We start from the raw sequence: 19,174 nt of genomic DNA, 5'->3' as shown, positions 1-19,174 counted from the left end.
ATATATTTTTTGCAGTTGAGAACCACTACCCCTACTTCTCCCAAACGACTGTGATCGTTTCAAGTTATTCCTGATAGAAACTATAGTAGAAAACAGTTTCAAAATTTGCGAATTATTGCAAAGAATGTCAATAGTATAATTACGATAAACATGTAAGACTATTCGGGCAATTGGGCAAGGTGGATCATTTTGGGCACTTTTCGCCTTTTGCTTTTCGCTTCAATTTTACATCGAATGAACTTGATTTTTTGTACACTGTGAGATACGCATAGCACATAGAAACAGACGTAACACGCCCATAACTCCCATCGAACACCGATTCAATGGTTTACACCCGATTCTTTTTTTGCACAGGTCTGGTTTTTGCTATTAATAAGTCATTTTTTAACCGATTCTCATGAAATTGTGTACACTGATAGTACTAACCGTGCCTACACGTGTTCAAAATTTCATGAAAATCGGTTAAAAATTGGCTGAGTTATAGCGGAAACCAGACCCGTGCAAAAAAAAAGAATCGGGTGTATTTAAATGCATAGGGTTCAATTCAATGTAAAATTCTTGTAAGATAAAAATGAGTTCATGCGCTACTAAATATACTATATATACATACCTGCAATACCGCTACAGATCCCTTTAATCCTTCTACTTTCTTTTTGCTTTCTCCGAGCTCAGTATTAACATGCTCTATATCATCCAAAAATTGATGAAACAGTCGATCACTTAGCAGTTTAGACACTGGTTTTGTTGAAGCGTTTTCTGAAAATAATAAAGTAAAACACATGAAAATACCTCACCACAACGAAACAATTTCTCACAAACGCACCAATAAAACTTAACAGATCCGCCGTTTGCTGGATGTTCTTCTTATAGAGACCCCGCCAAGCGGCCCAGCACTCGGGGTCTTCGATGAGGCACAGTATCAGTCCGAAGTAGATCAGTTCCGGTTTGGCGATGAACTGAATGTTTTTGAACAGCGTCGTAAACGTGCTGGAGGTCTTCGGGGCACTGAGAACGTACCGTTCCACCAGCAGTCTGGAAGCGTCGTCGAGCAGTACGGACAGGTCCCGGTTGGATTTGTTCTGCGTCGTCAGGGAGCTCAGTATGGTCAGGAAGTCACTGGACGAGATGTCGAGTCTGCAAGGCGGGAAAAGAACACAGAGCGATTAGTGAAGATGAAGTGATTTCAAACAATGAACTGAATAGTAACTAAGTGTGCTATAGTGTAACTGCTAATTGAAAATCTTATACAAATAAGACTACAATATAGGAACAGAAGAAACTGGATTGCGCTAATTTTATTGATAGTTATTAGAGCGGAAAATCTACTAAGGGAAAGAGAGGGATAAATCTTACAGTTAATCGGTGCAACGTGATATTTTAAATTTCCGTGGATTAGTGTCATCCTAATACCAAGGCCGATTTAGACAGTTGCCCTATCTAGGTCAACCAACATAAGAATAGCACAGTCATAATTAACCGAAACTAATTTCCCACAAGCATGTCGCGTCATAGTTTGTGATGCACCAGACATAATGCTTGTGGTCAGTAGTGTAGCAATCGAAGCATTTGTTATTGACTGCACTACTGTTCACCACACAGTTACCGGTGCATGGTGATTGGTGAGGCAACAGTGTCGTCACAGACAAACAGACGAATCACTTGCAAAATTTCCATCGACCACGCTTTTAACGATCATTTTAAATTTTCATAGTTGTGGCTTTCACAGCCAGAGGCGCGCGCATCGTTTTTCTAGGCGTTTGACGTTTCAGACTAGCGCCTTCCGTTGACGATATTGCACAACACAGTGATTCGTGCAACTTTTCCACCAGGTGATGGCAGTGTGAACTGGGCGATGGATTTCCATGAAAATCGTTCAAGGTGTTACGTCTGTTTGTCTGTGGTGTCATTGTTCAGTCAGCCGACGAACGTCACGTCGCAGTGAAATTCGAGAAGCAGTAGGAAACCCTTCGTTTCCATCATTGTTTGTTCTTACTGCTTAAGATGCATACCATATCAATTGATGCAGTGGTTCTCAAATGAGGTAGGAATGTACTACGTTTTCATACGGTGAATATACATTATACATTGCTTTAAATTTACGAGAAAATTCATATGTTTCAAATGAAGAAATGTAGCAATTATGTGAGCAACACATTTCTAATGCATCTTATGCAGCCATCATCAGCAGCAGCTAAAAATTTCTGATTTTTCAATCAAGATAGATTGTACCTGTAAGAGTTACCAGGGCCCTGTAGCATAATCGGGCTAATAATATTAGCTACAAGCTACAAGTTACAAGTACTAATATTACAAGTGCTAATAATTTGTGTTGCATAAAGGCTCGATTTTCCACTAATATTATTAGCACTTGTAATATTAGTGACCATGAAAATACAAGTTGTTTTGGTTCATTTACCTGTCAAAATTCATCCGACAGTTCACTATTAATTTGAAATGGCAGTTGTTGTTTGTTTATTTCCTGCATTTTTCGAAAAACATCCGGAAGAAAAATAAAAAAAAGTTAACAGAATGTTCTTTAAAAATAATTTCATAGATACGGAAGTTTTGCAATCTCTATACGATATATGAAGAAAAGTATGTGCTATTTGGATCATTTTCGGCCGCTCTAACGAAATATTTTTTTATTAAGTATGGTATTTCAATTACCCAAATAAAGTAACACATTTTTTTTAAATTTTACTATTATTGATTAAGGTACAACGGGGCAAGTTGAAACGGGTGGGGCAAGATGAAACAGCGGGTTAACATGATGTTTTCTAATGATGATAAACAGTTTGATCACCGTAACACATAGTTTTTGATTCAACCAATCTTTTAGCGAAGGATAAATTTCCAAATTGTATTGAAATCTATTTCAAAACTTCGTGTTTCATCTTGCCCCACCCGTTTCAACTTGCTCCGGTGTACCTTAAACGACTAAAGCGTCAAAAACAATAAACATATAAATGACAAATATACATACACAAACCATGGAACAGCATTAGTGAATATGCTGAACAAAGATTCAATTGAAAAACAATGGATAAAGATTTAGCAATAGGTATCATACTTCTTGTTTAAATCCAAATTGACCTAGGATGCGATAATTGAGCTTTTACCTTGGGATAAGACACTGTGCTGGAGAGTACATTTTCAATCACAGAGTTGCTCAGAATTCCTCCGGATTGTTCCCGTTTTTACATGGGTGTTGCCTGATTTATTTATTTATGATATAAATCAAACAATATTACCCGATATCTCGCTTGCAGTTTTAGGGATGTTTTTCAACAAAATTCGTCGATCATTGGTGAAAAGAGTTACTCGCAATTTCTCAGAGTTATTCTCGTTTGCACAGTGTCTTGCCCCTATGCTTTATTTCCCTCAGTCGCTGATACAGCTCGTGGTTCATTCGCCTTCTCCAAGTCCCGTCTTCCATCTGCATTCCGCCATAGATGATACGCAACACCTCCCGTTCGAAAACTCCAAGGGCGCGTTGGTCCTCTGCACGTAGAGTACATGTTTCGTGCCCATAGAGGACTACCGGTCCAATCAGCGTTTTGTAGATGGCTTCGTATGTCGGCGAACTTTGTTCTATCGTAGAGTTCTGCGGAGTCCAAAGTAAGCTCGATTTCCTGCCACAATGCATCTCTGAATTTCTCTGCTAGTGTCGTTGTCGGCGGTAACAAGTGAGCCCAAGTACCTACATGAAATCTTCAACCGCCTCGACTTTGTCACCGTCGATAAAAAATCGGGGTGGCGGGCGTGTTACATTAGTGACCCGATTTTGTCAGCCCCTTTCCAAAACACATTTTTCGCTCTCCTAAAAAACCTGAACAGTTTTTCAAACTTTTTATCCCGCTATGTTCTGCATTTAAGCTGAAGTTTGACGATAAACATGAGTAAATTGGTTAAAATTTGACTGTAAGATAACGAGAGCATAAACTTTGTCGCAAAATGGGGCTGACAAAATCGGGTCCTTACTGTACATAATTCCTTTAGAGAGCCCTGTGTCATCATGTCACGGTGTGCCAAAAACCGTTATTATCAAATAAAAATGTTCACCAATTAGGCACCCGTCATTCGAAAGATATACTATCCTAGTATCTACTCTGAAAATTTGAAAATCTTTCATCGCATATTGTAGCTCTTAATTAGCTCAATTATGCACAATAAAAACAATTGATTCAAATGTATTTCGCATATGCAACTTCACGTGTGCTTCAAGTCACGCCTTCGATTTGATGCAGTGACGCAGTGATCGGTTCTACCCCGTTAGGCCGAAAGCCGTTAGGCCGAATGCCATTAGGCCGAATGCCGTTAGGCCGAATGCCGTTAGGCCGAATGCCGTTAGGCCAAATACCGTTAGGCCGAAAGGGTCGTTAGGTCGAATAAGCCATTAGGCCGGATGGGTCGGGTTGTTAGGCCGAACTGGTCACTGGGTCAAATGGGTTGTAAGGTTAAACGGTTTGCTTAGGCAACTGGATGGTAAAAAACTAATTAATGTTTGAGGGAAACGGTCTTCGACCTTGAAGTTTTGGTTGGCTTTGAATGGTTAATTGAAGAAACACTCTACATTTTTGGCTCTCATCAAAAACTTAAACAGTTTTTCAAACTTGTTATCCCTCTATGTTCTGCATCTCAGCTGTGATGATCAAGCATAAATATTAATAAATTACTTAAAATGTGACCGTAAGATAATGAGAGCAAAAAGTTTGTCACAAAATGGGGCTGACAAAATCGGGTCCTTTCTGTAATAGTTTTTCGCGTTTCAAAGTCTAAATAATAGTTACACCGGGAACAAATTCAGAGTTCCAGTACGAACATGATTAACAAGATTAAGTGCAACTGAATCGAGTTCTCTAAAACATAGAAAGAACAGAGCCTATGTTTAAAAGAAGGAAAATTTTTCGATGAAAAAGCTGCTAGCTGTTATTCTTATAGTGAGTATTAAAGTAATATTACGAAAAAAAAAACTCCCTATGTTCAGAAGAAAAAAAAACTATGTTGAGGGCTGTAATCCTCATAATGAGCAAAACATTTAAACTAGAAAGAGCAACAGTAGACTACCAGCGTAAAACAGAACAGTTAAACTAGAAAGAGTTTAGAAGTAGTAAAAGTAAAATTTCAGATGAAAAAGTTGATAGCTATAATACGAATATGAGTAAAACGCCTATGTTCCGAAGAAGAAACAACTCTGATGGAAAAGTTAATGGCTGTAATCTTTATAACGAAAAAAGAACAGCCTATTTTCAAAAGAAGGAAAAATTTCCGATGAAAAACTTAATAGCTGTTATGTTCATAGTGAGTATGTATAACAGTTAGGCTAGCAGAAAAGCCTATGTACAGAAGAAGGAAAAACTCTTATGCAAAAATTAATGGCTGTAATACTTATAGTGAGTAGAATTGTTAAACTAGAAAGAACAGCCTATATTCAAAAGAAGGAAAAATCTCCGATTCCAATTGGCAGCTGAACTTACACTATGTACAGCGCCTAAATATATTCTATTTTACTATACTGAACTGGTTGCCTTTGCACTGTTTCTTTTTTGTATTCTGCTCATGGTAGAATGATAAGCACGATGATGTTGATGCTTTTAGGTTAGGTATAATAGCCTTTTTGATTTGTATTACATTCATTTGCAAGTAGTTTAATTATGTTGACAATGTTACTGTATTGAATATCTTTATCCTGTCGATAGCTTTGGTTGAATCCGTTCACCATAACTCTATGGTTCTGACTAAAACTAAGCTTTTTAGAGATGCTGTATTATAAATCTTTTCAACTTCGCCTCCCAAATTAATTTCCCCCACAGTTCCCCAATGATGTAGACTTTTCTCATGTTTATTTCGTTTTGTGCAATGAAGAACAATAAAATCAGTAGACACATATAATGACAACCTATTCGGCCTAACGACCCTTTCGGCCTAATGGCCTACGGCCTAACGGCATTCGGCCTAACGGCTTTCGGCCTAACGGCCTGCTCCCGATTCAAATGTATTTCGCATATGCAACTTCACGTGTGCTTCAAGTCTCGCCTTCGATTTGATGCAGTGACGCAGTGACCATAATATTGTCTGTGATAATACATAAATCGAAGATGGGTATTGTAGATACTTTGAGATTTTTTCGTGCATCACCTTCGCGATCTGCGGTCGCATATCAGATTTGTCCAACTGAATTTAATTTAATTTACAATCCCTTTTTTTTCTCACGAAGTCTGATACAAGAGTGATTTTTTTTTCGGCTACTCAAGCTCTAAAATGGAAAATAATTCGATAGAAGACTTACTTCTATTGTCCCAGGACGATAAAGGTATGAGCTCTTCTTCAACAACCTCTCTGGAAGAGTCCATTAAACGGGCAGCCATATCTCCGGTATCGAACGATGGCAAGAAAGTCAGATTCAGCGGTGTCGATTCTTTGAAGCTGATGATTAAACGACCGGATGGGGACATCGATGAACCTTTTTTTGAGAAGTTATCCTTGGAACTCATCACGATACTGCAGAATATTCCTCCGGAAGAGATCCAACCAGTTTTTACCGGTTCCGGTCACGTGCAAGGCGTTGCTTGGTTTGCCGCAGAAAATGACTTCAGCATGAGATGGCTGAAAACTTCATTAGCTTCCATAAAAGTGACAAAAGTGCTACCATATTTTGAAATTTTACCATTAACTACATTACCTACGCTGCGTCGTGCCATCATTGCCTTACCCTTAGTTCCAAGATTGAGAAAGAATGCCCATGCAACTATTCTCAATATGATGACAAGATTAAATCCTAATTTGAATACAAAATATTGGAAAGTTGCACGCATTCTTCCTCCGGAAAATGGTAGGCAATCTGTGATAGTAGCGATGGATGAAAAATCTGTTGAAACAATTGGCAATCAGGGAAACAAGATACATTATGGATTAACCAAAGTATTTGTCAAAGTCTATCCTCTACAGACGTCAACTAATTAAAATAACTGTGTAATGATTTTCACACGATGAATTGAATAAATACGCATGTCGAATATAAACCATTGTTTATTTATGATTCACAATTCTCACTCTATGAAGAACCTATATGGATCCCATTGTGGAATACTAAGTAAAAACATATTTTTGATTTTCAGGAAAACATTTGAAAACGGTTTATCTTTATCTTGCGAGAAGGCTCTTTTTTGGTCGCTGTGTGACTAGTCTGGATCTCCCTACATCCATACACATCAGAATCACTAACAGAATGCTATTAGTGGCGAGGGTGTGCGTGGGTGGATCTAGACGGGCCTCATAGCGATTGAAGTGTGTGTTGTTTCGCGAGAAACAGATAAGTGGCCCATCTGGGTCTGGGATTCAAATATTTGGCCTGAATTGTCTATACACTTTGTGCATCTGCCTGAACAGTTTATTCAAATATTCAGGTAAATGATGCAAATAGGCTATGATTTGGCGAGGCACAAATCCCCCATTGGTAGGGGAACGTGCCGCCTGAGCCGACTTTTCTGATACCTGATGATAATATTGTCTGTGATAATACATAAATCGAAGATGGGTATTGTAGATACTTTGGAGAACTTGAGAAACTTAGCAGAAATGATATTTTGTATACAAAATGACGTGCACATCAACGCAATTATCTCTCAATGAGTTTCAAAATGGTAAATCAATATATTTCAAACGAAATATGACTTCTGCAATAATTTAAATAACCTTGTAAAATTTTTTACAAGACCTTTGAGACTTGTAATCAAAAGTACAAGTCATAACTAATATTTTATACTTGTAGTTTGTTTATGCAACAGACACTGTTAAATTCTACTAATAATATTAGTCCAACCGACTTGTAATATTAGACTTGTAACTTGTACTTGTAGGATTTTTATGCAACAGGAAATCACAAACTACAAGCTACAAGACTAATATTATTAGTAAAATTTTCATTATGCTACAGGCCCCAGGAGATCCCTTCTAAAAATTGTATGATAATTTATTCAGGAACACAAATAATTATTCCGACGAAACCCCTTCTTGAAATATTCTTCGGCAGTTATTTTCTGGAATCATTGCAGAAAGGATATTTCTGCAGGGAATCCTTTTAAGATTGTAGCAGGAAATATTTCAAGAGCAGAAGATATCACCAGGAATTCATATACAGTGAGATCGCCATTCACCACTCATGCTGCATTCACCGCTCGTTTCATACACTGAAAAATATTAAAAAAAAACCCAGCGAATAAGTTTTAAAAACTCAAATTTGGCTAAACAGCTTTTACTTTTTACTCAACATTGGGTTGTTTTCTCCCTCTTCCCACACGAATGTTGTCAAAAACGAAGAGAGAAGCACCGACACATCCGTGCGGCTCCGTGGAAGAAGTCAAATTTGGGTTATCTTGACTAAACCCAAATTTGCGTCAAATAAGGCCTCCGTTGCACAGTGGGGAAAAACCGACCCAAAAAGGCACCTAATTATTGCGGCTGATTGCGATCTTTGAAGTCCGACTTTTCCGAATGGAAAAATGTCAAGGAATCGATTGGTGATAGTTTTATTCACCGGAATTGAGTGCAAATGTCCATTTTGCCCCATTTTCCCCTAAAAAACACTGTTTTTCTTAATTAAATAATGGTTTCAACTGATTGCGGCTAACCAACCAATTTTTTTCTGATGTAGAATTGACAGGTGCATTCTATGGGGCATACCTCGACCAGTGTCTTTGACTGGAAATACCCATTTTGCCTCATTTTCCCCTAAAAATACTGTTTTTCTGAATGAAAAAATGGTTTCAACTGATTGCGGCCTACCAACCAATTTTTACCTGATGTAGAATTAACCGGCGTATACTTTGGGGTGCACCTCGATATATATCATTGACTGGAAGTGCCCATTTTGCCCCATTTTCCCCTATAAATACAGTTTTTTTCTGAAATAAAAATTAGTATCAACTGATTGCTGCATACCTACCATTTTTTCTTGATGTAGAATTAACACGTACATTTAATGAGGCTCACCTCGATCCGTGTCATTGACTGAAAGTGCCCATTTTCCCCTAAAATACTGTTTTTCTGGATTAAAAAATAGTCTTAACTGATTGCGGCTAACCAACCAATTTTTACCTTATGTAGAATCAACCGGCGCATATTTTGGGGCACACCTTGGTCTGTGCCATTGACTGGAAGTACCCATTTTGCCTTATTTTCCCCTAAAAATACTATTTTTCTGAATTCAACAATTGTATCAACTGATTGCGGCTAATCAATCACTTTTTACTTGATGTAGAATTAATCGGCGCATACATTAAGATGCACCTTGTTCTGTGTTTTTGGGGGATGGTGCTCATTTTGCTACATTTTCCCCTAAACTACGGATCTTCTGGATTTAAAAATAGTTCCAATTGATTGCAGCTAATCAACATTTAGAATTAGCTGAATCGACCTTTGCATACCATGAGATACACCTCGCGCTATGCGTTAGTCTGAAATTGCCTGTTCCGCCCCATTTTCGCCTAATTAGTTCCAACTAATTGCGGTTAACCAAGAATTTTTTTCCTAATGTGAAATTAATCGATGCATTGAGGCACAACTTGTTTTGAGTCATTGACTAGAAGTGCCTGTTTTTCCCCTTTTCCCACTAAAACACTGTTTTTCTCGTTTGAGAAACAATTTCAACTAATTTAAGCTAACGATACAAGTTTTTCCTCATGTAGAATTGATCAGTGCATATTGTCAGACAAACTTTGTGTCATTGATTGGAGGTAATCATATTGTCCTATTTCCCCTGAAACACTGTGTTAGTTAGTTGGAATGAACTTTTTAACCCAGAAAAACAATATTTGCCCCTAAATTTCTGAAAAATCAGCCCATCCAGCCTACGGCCAGAACAAAGTGGGGGAATCGGTAAAAATACCTCCTGCGAAGCGAGTGCCCCTGTTAATGCCAGTTTTCTTGTTCTGTGGTTGTCGGAGCATAAACCGTTGACAAAGGTGCCTATGCTGCAGGCCCTTAACGATAAAACGGAACATTGTTAGTAAGTACACATCAACACTACACAGACACAGCATAATACATAACACATAATTTGTTTGTTGTCCATCAGATCCCAAGAAGAAGGCACAATAAATGTGTCCGAAACGTCGGATGAAAGCATAAGAATCCGTTTTGAATTAAAAGAGACTGGAAGCCATTACCCCGAATATTGTAATAACTTCAAAGCCAAAATAGTCAAACCGGTTTTGTACAAAGCACAAATCATATCAAACATATTAACGGAACTTTCAACATCAGAGTTCAAAAACTGAAAGATTTTTGCGAGAAAGTACATGAAGAACATTGGGTTACAGTAAAGTTTGAACTGTTGAAAGCTTTTTTTATCAAGCGATGGCAGTCCCAGCATTTTTGAAGAAAAAAAATGAATATTTGGTTGATTTTATGCACAGTCAGGCAGCATCATTGTACCTACAGTTCGGTGAAGAAAATAGAGAGTGACAAGAGTATAATTACAAAAGTAGTAGACGAAACTGTCTCAAGTTCAAACTTCAGGGTAGAAAACTACTTTTAATACTATGTAAGTGCGCACTGCGCACAGTCAGATGTAAGATCTGGAGGGAAATCGTTGCCCGAAGTTAAAATCTTTCCAATCCCAGTAAACTTTTATCGGAATTTTTTTTTTTTTTCAAATGTATGAATATCAAAACCTTTATTGACTTCATTAAATTCATCCAATAAATTAATCAATGTTGACAGAGAAGCATCCGAGCTACTTAAGAATAGTTCGCAAATTACAAAATTGGACAAGCATTGGTTAACGTTTTCAAGCACTTAGAAGGTAATAATAACCTCAAAAAATTGTACAGTTCACGTCATGCTTCTCAGGAAAAAATGCTGTAATAAACGATTTTTGTTTCAGTTGTGTGTCACACTCAAAACAGATTTGCGGGCTCGGCAAAAACGCGCACAGCCGTCTGCTCAGTAAAATTATCAGCTGATATCCCAGCAAAAAGTGACATTTGTTAGCTGACTCTCAGCAAAACGATTGCCGAAACTCAGCAATGAACTGTCAAAATTGCTGAGATCTCAGCAAAGTTGTTGTTTGCTGGTTACTCGGCTGTGCAAATCTCGGCAAAAGAATGGAAAAATGCTGATATCCCGGCAATCTGAATTAAGTGTGTACGAAGCTTGAACCACCTTAAGTTTAATTTTGAAAGCAATTTAGAGTTGAAATATTAAAACCATTTTTGACAGCTAGATTTAATTACATATCAGGTTTCTTTTGAAGAGTGTAGAAAAATGTTTGTCCCACTTCTGCGAAGCTCACAACGCAGAAAGATATGCTTGATAGAAGAAATGAGTGCTTCGTATTCTACGAATAAAAAAAATCGCACGCATTCGTTAACAAAAAAAAAGATCATGATTTCACCTTACTATGCATCTTTCAAAATTAATGTCCCGCGTTGAAGCTCTGATCATCTGGTCACTTTACTCCAAACGCAACTCAATTCGTTTACCTAGAATACATCGGCATATTCTTCGCAATCATTTGAGAAACACTGTCGTGGTTGCAATATTGCAACCGCAATGGTTACTAGCTTAAGCTGGGCGCGTGCTATTCCAACCAAACCGTAAACAAGAAACCAAAATTAACATACTCTTTTTCTATATTCTGCTATTCTGCTATTCTGCTATTATAACATACTCTTTTTCTATATGTAGACAAACCAGCAACTCGAAGAAAGTTGTGGCTTATACGTTCTCTTTCGTTTGTTTTCACCACTTCTCTGGGAGGAACGCAATTAGACGAGATTGATGCGACGTTCAAATCATTAGAACCATAATCGACATATGTGACAGTAGGAAATCGGAACCATAGCAAAATAGACACACCTAGTTGTATAGTGCTCGTGGATAGCTATATGGGAATTGACATAAATTTGGCGTTTTCGGTTGGGCGCGATGCATTTAGAGGTTGACCACAGAAAAAAAGGGAAAAATCGTTTGTTTTCTCGGTATTTAAAAAGTTAGAGGAATTTTCCCTTGACACATTTTTGATCGGCATCATGGTTTGCAACACAAAATAGAACTGAAAGAATTAGAACATTAGGCATACTTACTTGGCAGTCGGGTTCTGATGTAGTATTTTATGAACATACTCGTATACGTATTTGCTGTAGGTTTTAAGCTCAATCACCGGCACCATGATGTCCTGCCACACTTTGAGGCCCACGCTCGGATCGTGGAACCCGCCCTGGCCGAGAGCCCACAGCAAACTTAGCCCGATGTTGCTTCGGTTCTGGAACGAGTTCCTCAAGATGGCATTCCGGGCCAGATTGCTGACGCAGATTTGAGGATCGCTGATGGCCATTGCCTGCAGGAGAATCGCATGGCCCCAGTGCGGTAGGTTTTTGTTCATGTCCCCTGTGAGGTTGGACAGTGATAGATCGTAGAAGTATTGCACGTTCTGATCGCCTGCGCTGGTGATCGTGTCATCAATCAGTTCTTTTAGATCCTCGGGAAGCACGTCGTACGGATAGGAAAGACTTTTGTTGGCAAAAGTGGGATCAGCGACATCCACCCGAAGGTGTTCGTTCAGAAACGACGTTATCGCTTTCAGTGCCATCAGGTGATTGTTTTTGAAATTTTCATTCACAGCCCACAGGTGCGCGCGGAGGTCACTCACGCTCACGGCTTTCAACGCCGCCCCCAGATCTTTATGCTTGGGTCTGAACGGTTGCTTCTTGTCCGTTTCGTGCTTTTGCTTAGCTTTGTTCTGCTGCTGGCCTCGTCCAGGTGATCGCTTCCGTTCCTGGCTCTGCTGTTTCCCGTTGGCCACATTTTGGTTGTTCTTGTTCTCCTTGTTGCCCTGGCTGTGATCGAGTAATAGATTGTCCTTCACATTGGCGTACAGTGACTTAATTTGATCCATTGTTTCTATAATTAGCAAATTGGAAAACAAAAAATAAAACAAGAGTAAACGATTTTTGTTGTATCGACGGATTCTAGCGGTATCGGTATCGGCAAGTCGCGTGGCTTCGCGGAGAGTCGAATTAGAACTGATGCAGAACGATCTGCGTGGGGAAGGTGCAACCACAGCATGCAAGCTGCACTAAATTCATGCTCGGATGCGTATGCAAATACATCATGCTCTCGCTCTCGTTTTCATCTCACTTTTTAGAAAGAGGTACAATAGGGTGGTGCATTTAGGGTTCATTCATATATTACGTAACGCAAAATTTGCCAATTTTAGACCCCCTCCCTCCCCCACGTAACAACTTTTGTATGGAAAATTTTGAAATTTTGTATGAAGCGTAACGCAGCGCTGGACCCCCTCCCTCCCCCCTTAGCGTTACGTAATATTTGAACGAACCCTTAACCCTCCATCAGTCGCATCAAAAAAAGTTACACGAGCGGTCGCGTCGTGTACTCAGTACACGACAAACGCTTTCAATTATGGTTTATATGCTTTACTAGATACAATGTTGGTGTCTTCGGCAAAAATGTCCAACTGGATAATGCGCGTCTGATAGTGGACATGTGGAACCGGTCAACACGATCTGGTCCTGTCCCGGGTGTCGGAATGGCCCTCACGGAAACCTGTTTCGTGGACATTTCAGTTATGGCACCAAAACTAGGCATGCGACGGCTCTATCTCCATGATTTTTCAAGTACATCATCTTAGTAACCATGAAAATGACCAGTGACCTCCCTGGCTAACCCGTGGCCACCGGAATGTGCCCTGGAGGAACCTGTTACGAGAACATTTTGACCATGACACCAAAACTAGGCTTGCGACGGCTCTATATTCATGATTTTCCAAATCAATTATTGTAGTAACCATGAAAATGACCAGTGACCTCCCTGGCCAATCCGTGGCCACCGGAATGTGCCCTGGAGGAACCTGTTTCGAGGACATTGTGACCATGACACCAAAACTAGGCTTGCGACGGCTCTATATTCATGATTTTCCAAATCAATTATTTAAGTAACCATGAAAATGAGCAGTGACCTCCCTGGCTAACCCGTGGCCACCGGAATGTGCCCTGGAGGAACCTGTTTCGAGGACATTTTGACCATGACACAAAAAACAAGGCATGCGACGGCTCTATCTTCATGATTTTCCATATCCATTATTTTAGTAATCATGAAAATGACCAGTGACCTCCTTGACCAACCCGTGGCCAACGGAATGTGCCCTGGAGGAACCGGTTTTGAGGACATTATGACCATGACACCAAAACAAGGCATATGACGGCTCTATCTTCATGATTTTCCATATCCATTATTTTAGTATCCATGAAAATGACCAGTGACCTCCCTGGCCAACCCGTGGCTAACGGAATGTGCCCTGGAGGAACCTGTTTCGAGGACATTTTGACCATGACACCAAAACTAGGCATGCAACGGCTCTATCTTCATGATTTTTCATGATCATCTTAGTTATCATGAAAGTGATCAGTGACCTCCCTGGCCAAGCCGTGGCAACCGGAATGTGCCCTGGAGGAACCTGTTTCGAGGACATTTTGGCTTTGACGCCAAAACTAGGCATGCGACGGCTCTATCTTCCTGATTTTCCATATATATCATCATCTTAGTAACCATGAAAAGGACCAGTAGCCTCCCTGGCCATCCCGTGGTCACTGGACTTTGCCTTGAAGGAACCTGTTTTGAGAACAATTTTGACCAAGGCGCCAAAACTAGGCATGCAACTGCTCTATCTTTTTGATGTTATATATCCATCATCTAGGGTAAATCGCCAATTGTTACACACCTTAAAAACTCGCCAATTGTTGCACATCTCATAAGCAAAGCATGGAGTCTGCAACAATTAGCAAGTTTTCAAGGTGTGCAATAATTGACGATTCACCCTAAGTAACCGTGAAAAAGACCAGCGCTCGCGGTTCCTACTCTGTATGAGGGTGGTCATGCATATAATTTTCGCTTATAGCATGGTGAATCCGGTAATTTGATACCTATTTCCCACCCAAAAGCTTTTATTGTATTGTATAAAAATATGTTCAATCTTGTTTTGTAATTTTCGAATAGAAAGAAATAAAAAATTTTTTTTTTTGCTTCACGGAGCCGAAATTTTTTGTTTTGTGGTTTTGGTTACCAACTGATTTTTATACAGTCATACCTCGGTATAACGTAGCCTTGATATTACGTAACTCAATATAACGTAACTTTTACCTCGATATAACGTAACTTTTTTATGGTTCCAATGTTTTGCTATTTGAATAATAAGCGTGAATCACGGAATAGACTTTATGATATTACGCTCCTCCTGGAACCGAGTCTGCTAGCCAGTTTAGCGTTATACGAACAATTGCGCAGTTATATGATAGTTTTCGGTGTCAGCAATTTTGTTTAGCTGGTAACTGCAACATGTTTATGTTTCACTTAACGAATGAAGTTGAGTAACTGCAACGTCTGACAGATGTCATCAAGCCATCAATTGACGTAAAATGAACGTGAACTTCTTGTGACTGTTCATAGGCCAGAGAAACTTATTCATCTAGCGTGAATGAGGATAAAGCATCAGTCAGAAATTTCTTGATAAATTTCTGGCGAAATTTCGTGGTATAACCCCCGGATGAATTTCCACCGAAATATGCAAAGGTATTCTTGGTATAATTCCTAAAGGAATTCATGGAATAATCACATGAAGAATTTATGTAGAAAACCAGCGGGAATTTCTGGAGTGATTCAAAGCAAACTTCTAGAGGAATCACAGCGAGATTGCGAGAATCTATGGGAAAGGCGAAATTCCTGAAGGAATCATTAAAAGAAGTGCTTTAAAAGAAAATGAGGCATCCCTGGAGTAATTTAGCAGGGTTTCCTGGAACCAGAAAGCTTTGATTGAATCTCTGAAAAAAATCCTGGTGGTTTTTGCCGAAATCCTAGCATGAGTTTTCGGAAGAATTTCCGGTGAAATCCCTGGAAAAAAATTACTTATGAGATGTGCAACAATTGACGAGTTTTTAAGGTGTGTAACAATTGGCGATTTACCCTAGATGATGGATATATAACATCAAAAAGATAGAGCAGTTGCATGCCTAGTTTTGGCGGCTCGATCAAAATTGTTCTCAAAACAGGTTGCATCAAGGCAAAGTCCAGTAGCCACAGCATGGCCAGGGAGGTCACTGATCCTTTTCATGGTTACTAAGATGATGGATATGGAAAATCTGAAAGATGGAGCCGTCGCAAGCCTAGCTTTGGTGTCATGGTCAAAATGTCCTCGAAACAGGTTCCTCCAGGGCACATTCCGTTGGCCACGGGTTGGCCAGGGAGGTCACTGGTCATTTTCATGGTTACTAAAATAATGGATATGAAAAATCATGAAGATAGAGCCGTCGTATGCCCAGTTTCAGTGTCATGGTCATAATGTCCTCGAAACAGGTTCCTCCAGGGCACATTCCGGTGGCCACGGGTTGGTCAGGGAGGTCACTGGTCATTTTCATGCATACTAAAATAATTGATATGGAAAATCATGAAGATAGAGCCGTCGCATGCCTTGTTTTGGTGTCATGGTCAAAATATCCTCGAAACAGGTTCTTCCAGGGCACATTCTGGTGGCCACGGGTTAGCCAGGGAGGTCACTGGTCATTTTCATGGTTACTAAGATGATGGATATGAAAAATCATGAAGATAGAGCCGTCGCATGCCTAGTTTTGGCGCCTTGGTCGAAATTGTTCTCAAAACAGGTTCCTTCAAGGCAAAGTCCAGTGACCACGGGATGGCCAGGGAGGTCACTTGTTCTTTTCATGGTTACTAAGATGATGGATATGGAAAATCAGGAAGATAGAGCCGTCGCAAGCCTAGTTTTGGCGTCAAAGCCAAAATGTCCACGAAACTGGTTCCTCCAGGGCACTTTCCGGTGGCCACGGTTTGGCCAGGGAGGTCACTGATCATTTTCATGGTTACTAAGATGATGGATATGAAAAATCATGAAGATAGAGCCGTCGCATGCCTAGTTTTGGTATCATGGTCAAAATGTCCTCGAAACAGGTCAGGGCACATTCCGTTGGCCACGGGTTGGCCAGGGAGGTCACTGGTCATTTTCATGGTTACTAAAACAATGGATATGGAAAATCATGAAGATAGAGCCGTCGCAAGCCTAGTTTTGGTGTCATGGTAACAATGTCCTCGAAACAGGTTCCTCCAGGGCACATTCCGGTGGCCACGTGTTGGCCAGGGAGGTCACTGGTCATTTTCATGGTTACTAAAATAATTGATTTGGAAAATCATGAAGATAGAGCCGTCGCAAGCCTAGTTTTGGTGTCATGGTCAAAATGTTCTCGTAACAGGTTCCTCCAGGGCACATTCCGGTGGCCACGGGTTAGCCAGGGAGGTCACTGGTCATTTTCATGGCTACTAAGGTGATGTACTTGAAAAATCATGGAGATAGAGCCGTCGCATGCCTAGTTTTGGTGCCATAACTGAAATGTCAACGAAACAGGTTCCCGCGAGGGCCATTCCGACACCCGGGACAGGACCAGATCGTGTTGACCGGTTCCACATGTCCACTATCAGACGCGCATTATCCAGTTGGACATTTTTGCCGAAGACACCAACATTGTATCTAGTATAGCATATAAACCATGATTGAAAACGTTTGCCGTGTACTGAGTACACGATGCGACCGCTTGTGTAACGGTCTGGTTCAAAAAAAAGTTACACCAGCGGTCGCGCCGGTGTACTGAGTACACATTTAAAATGTGAGGTTAGAATTACGTATTTTTCGAGTACTTTCCGTGCTTTTTTCATTTTTTTTCTTCCTTACTAACAAGAAGAAGAGTGGATCTTGGAATAGGATCAACACCCGGTTCAATTTGGTGCGAATTTCGATTATTTTTTTGCATTTTTCTGAGACGCGTGTACTCAGTACACGCAAGCGACTGATGGTGGGTTAATTACAAATTTATAAATGTAAATATTAGATGTAGTACCGTTGAATTCTGGAAAAATAAATTAAATTGAAAATTTAGTTACAACGACGTACACTGGAAATTTCACCTTGATCTCAAAGAATTTCTAAGGGTACGATCAAAATCAGCTTTACTGTCAGGTGCCCTAATTTCACGCAGGTCTCAATTTTGCATAGTTTAATCAGGAGTAACATTCAAATAGGGAATTTTTTTGCTATTTTCTAAGAATGTTATTTGCTATAGAAGGTAACTATTAGAAACTATGTACAGGGGATACTCAAAATAACTGGGACAGGTAAAATTTCCACTTTTCAAAAAATGTTCAACTAGCTATAACTTTTCGAAAAGGGCATCAAATATTCTCAAATTTTTACTGTAAGTTCATCAACTAGTTGTGTATTAGTGGCCAAAATTTGGAAAAAATCGGGCTGTTCTACACGAAGTTATAGAGCTTATAGAGAAGGTATAATTATTCAATAGCCAACTTTGAGCTGTTATATCTCCGGATTCAATGAACCGAATGCAATCAAATTTTGATCATTTATGTCTTATATAATGAACTATAAAAAACTTTTGACTTAACTTAAAATTATTTGCACGAAAGAAAATTATAACGATTAGATCATTTTTCTAATATAACACCAATTTATCCAAAACTTCATCATCGTTTCAAAATTCGAGATAGTAATTATAGTTTATTTAAATTCCCTCTAATTGACTTGAATATATTTATGTTTCAAAGAAAAGCAACCAAATAGCCGGCATTTAATTGAAAATGTAATAACGCTATAACTTTTTTTTCTTATTAATAATTTCAAATTAAGTCAACTGTTTTCAAAGTTTATTATATTAGTCATAAATGATCAAAATTTCATTGCATTCGGTTCATTGAATCTGGAGATATAACAGCTCAAAGTTGTCTATCGGATAGTTATACCTTTTTCTAGAATCTTCATAACTTCGTGTAGAATGGCCCGATCTTGTCCAAAATTGAATCACTGATACACAACTAGTTGATAAACTTACTGTCAAAATTTGAGAATATTTGATGCCCTTTTCGAAAAGTTACAGCGAGTTGAACGTTTTTTGAAAAGTTAAAATCTTACCTATCCCAGTTATTTTGAGTATTCCCTGTACATATTGAAGATACTTGATTACGAATATTTTATGTTCTTATTTTGAACAACTCTCTATTTTCAACAGGGCTGCAAAAACTAGCAAAAATTGATACATATGTAGTTTAAATAGTTGTTTTAGTGACCAAGTTCCCGAAAATT

At 39.2% G+C, this 19,174-nt stretch overlaps 1 protein-coding gene across 1 annotated transcript in view; it reads right to left on the bottom strand.

The window, feature by feature from the left end:
* Positions 1-19,174, bottom strand: part of LOC115258944 (transmembrane protein 214) — a 94,276-nt gene that overhangs the window by 62,869 nt on the left and 12,233 nt on the right. The window contains exons 2-4 of the mRNA XM_029859462.2: positions 12,087-12,903; positions 824-1,134; positions 611-756 (exon numbers count right to left, since the gene is read on the bottom strand). Of these exons, the coding sequence (XP_029715322.1) occupies positions 611-756; positions 824-1,134; positions 12,087-12,903 (1,274 nt within the window). The remainder of the gene's footprint in view (positions 1-610; positions 757-823; positions 1,135-12,086; positions 12,904-19,174) is intronic.

Source organism: Aedes albopictus, chromosome 2, assembly GCF_035046485.1.
Source record: "Aedes albopictus strain Foshan chromosome 2, AalbF5, whole genome shotgun sequence".
NCBI classification, from domain to species: Eukaryota; Metazoa; Arthropoda; class Insecta; order Diptera; family Culicidae; genus Aedes; species Aedes albopictus.
The sequence above is the reverse complement of the archived record's forward strand: the minus strand, read 5'-3'. Positions and strand labels throughout refer to the sequence as shown.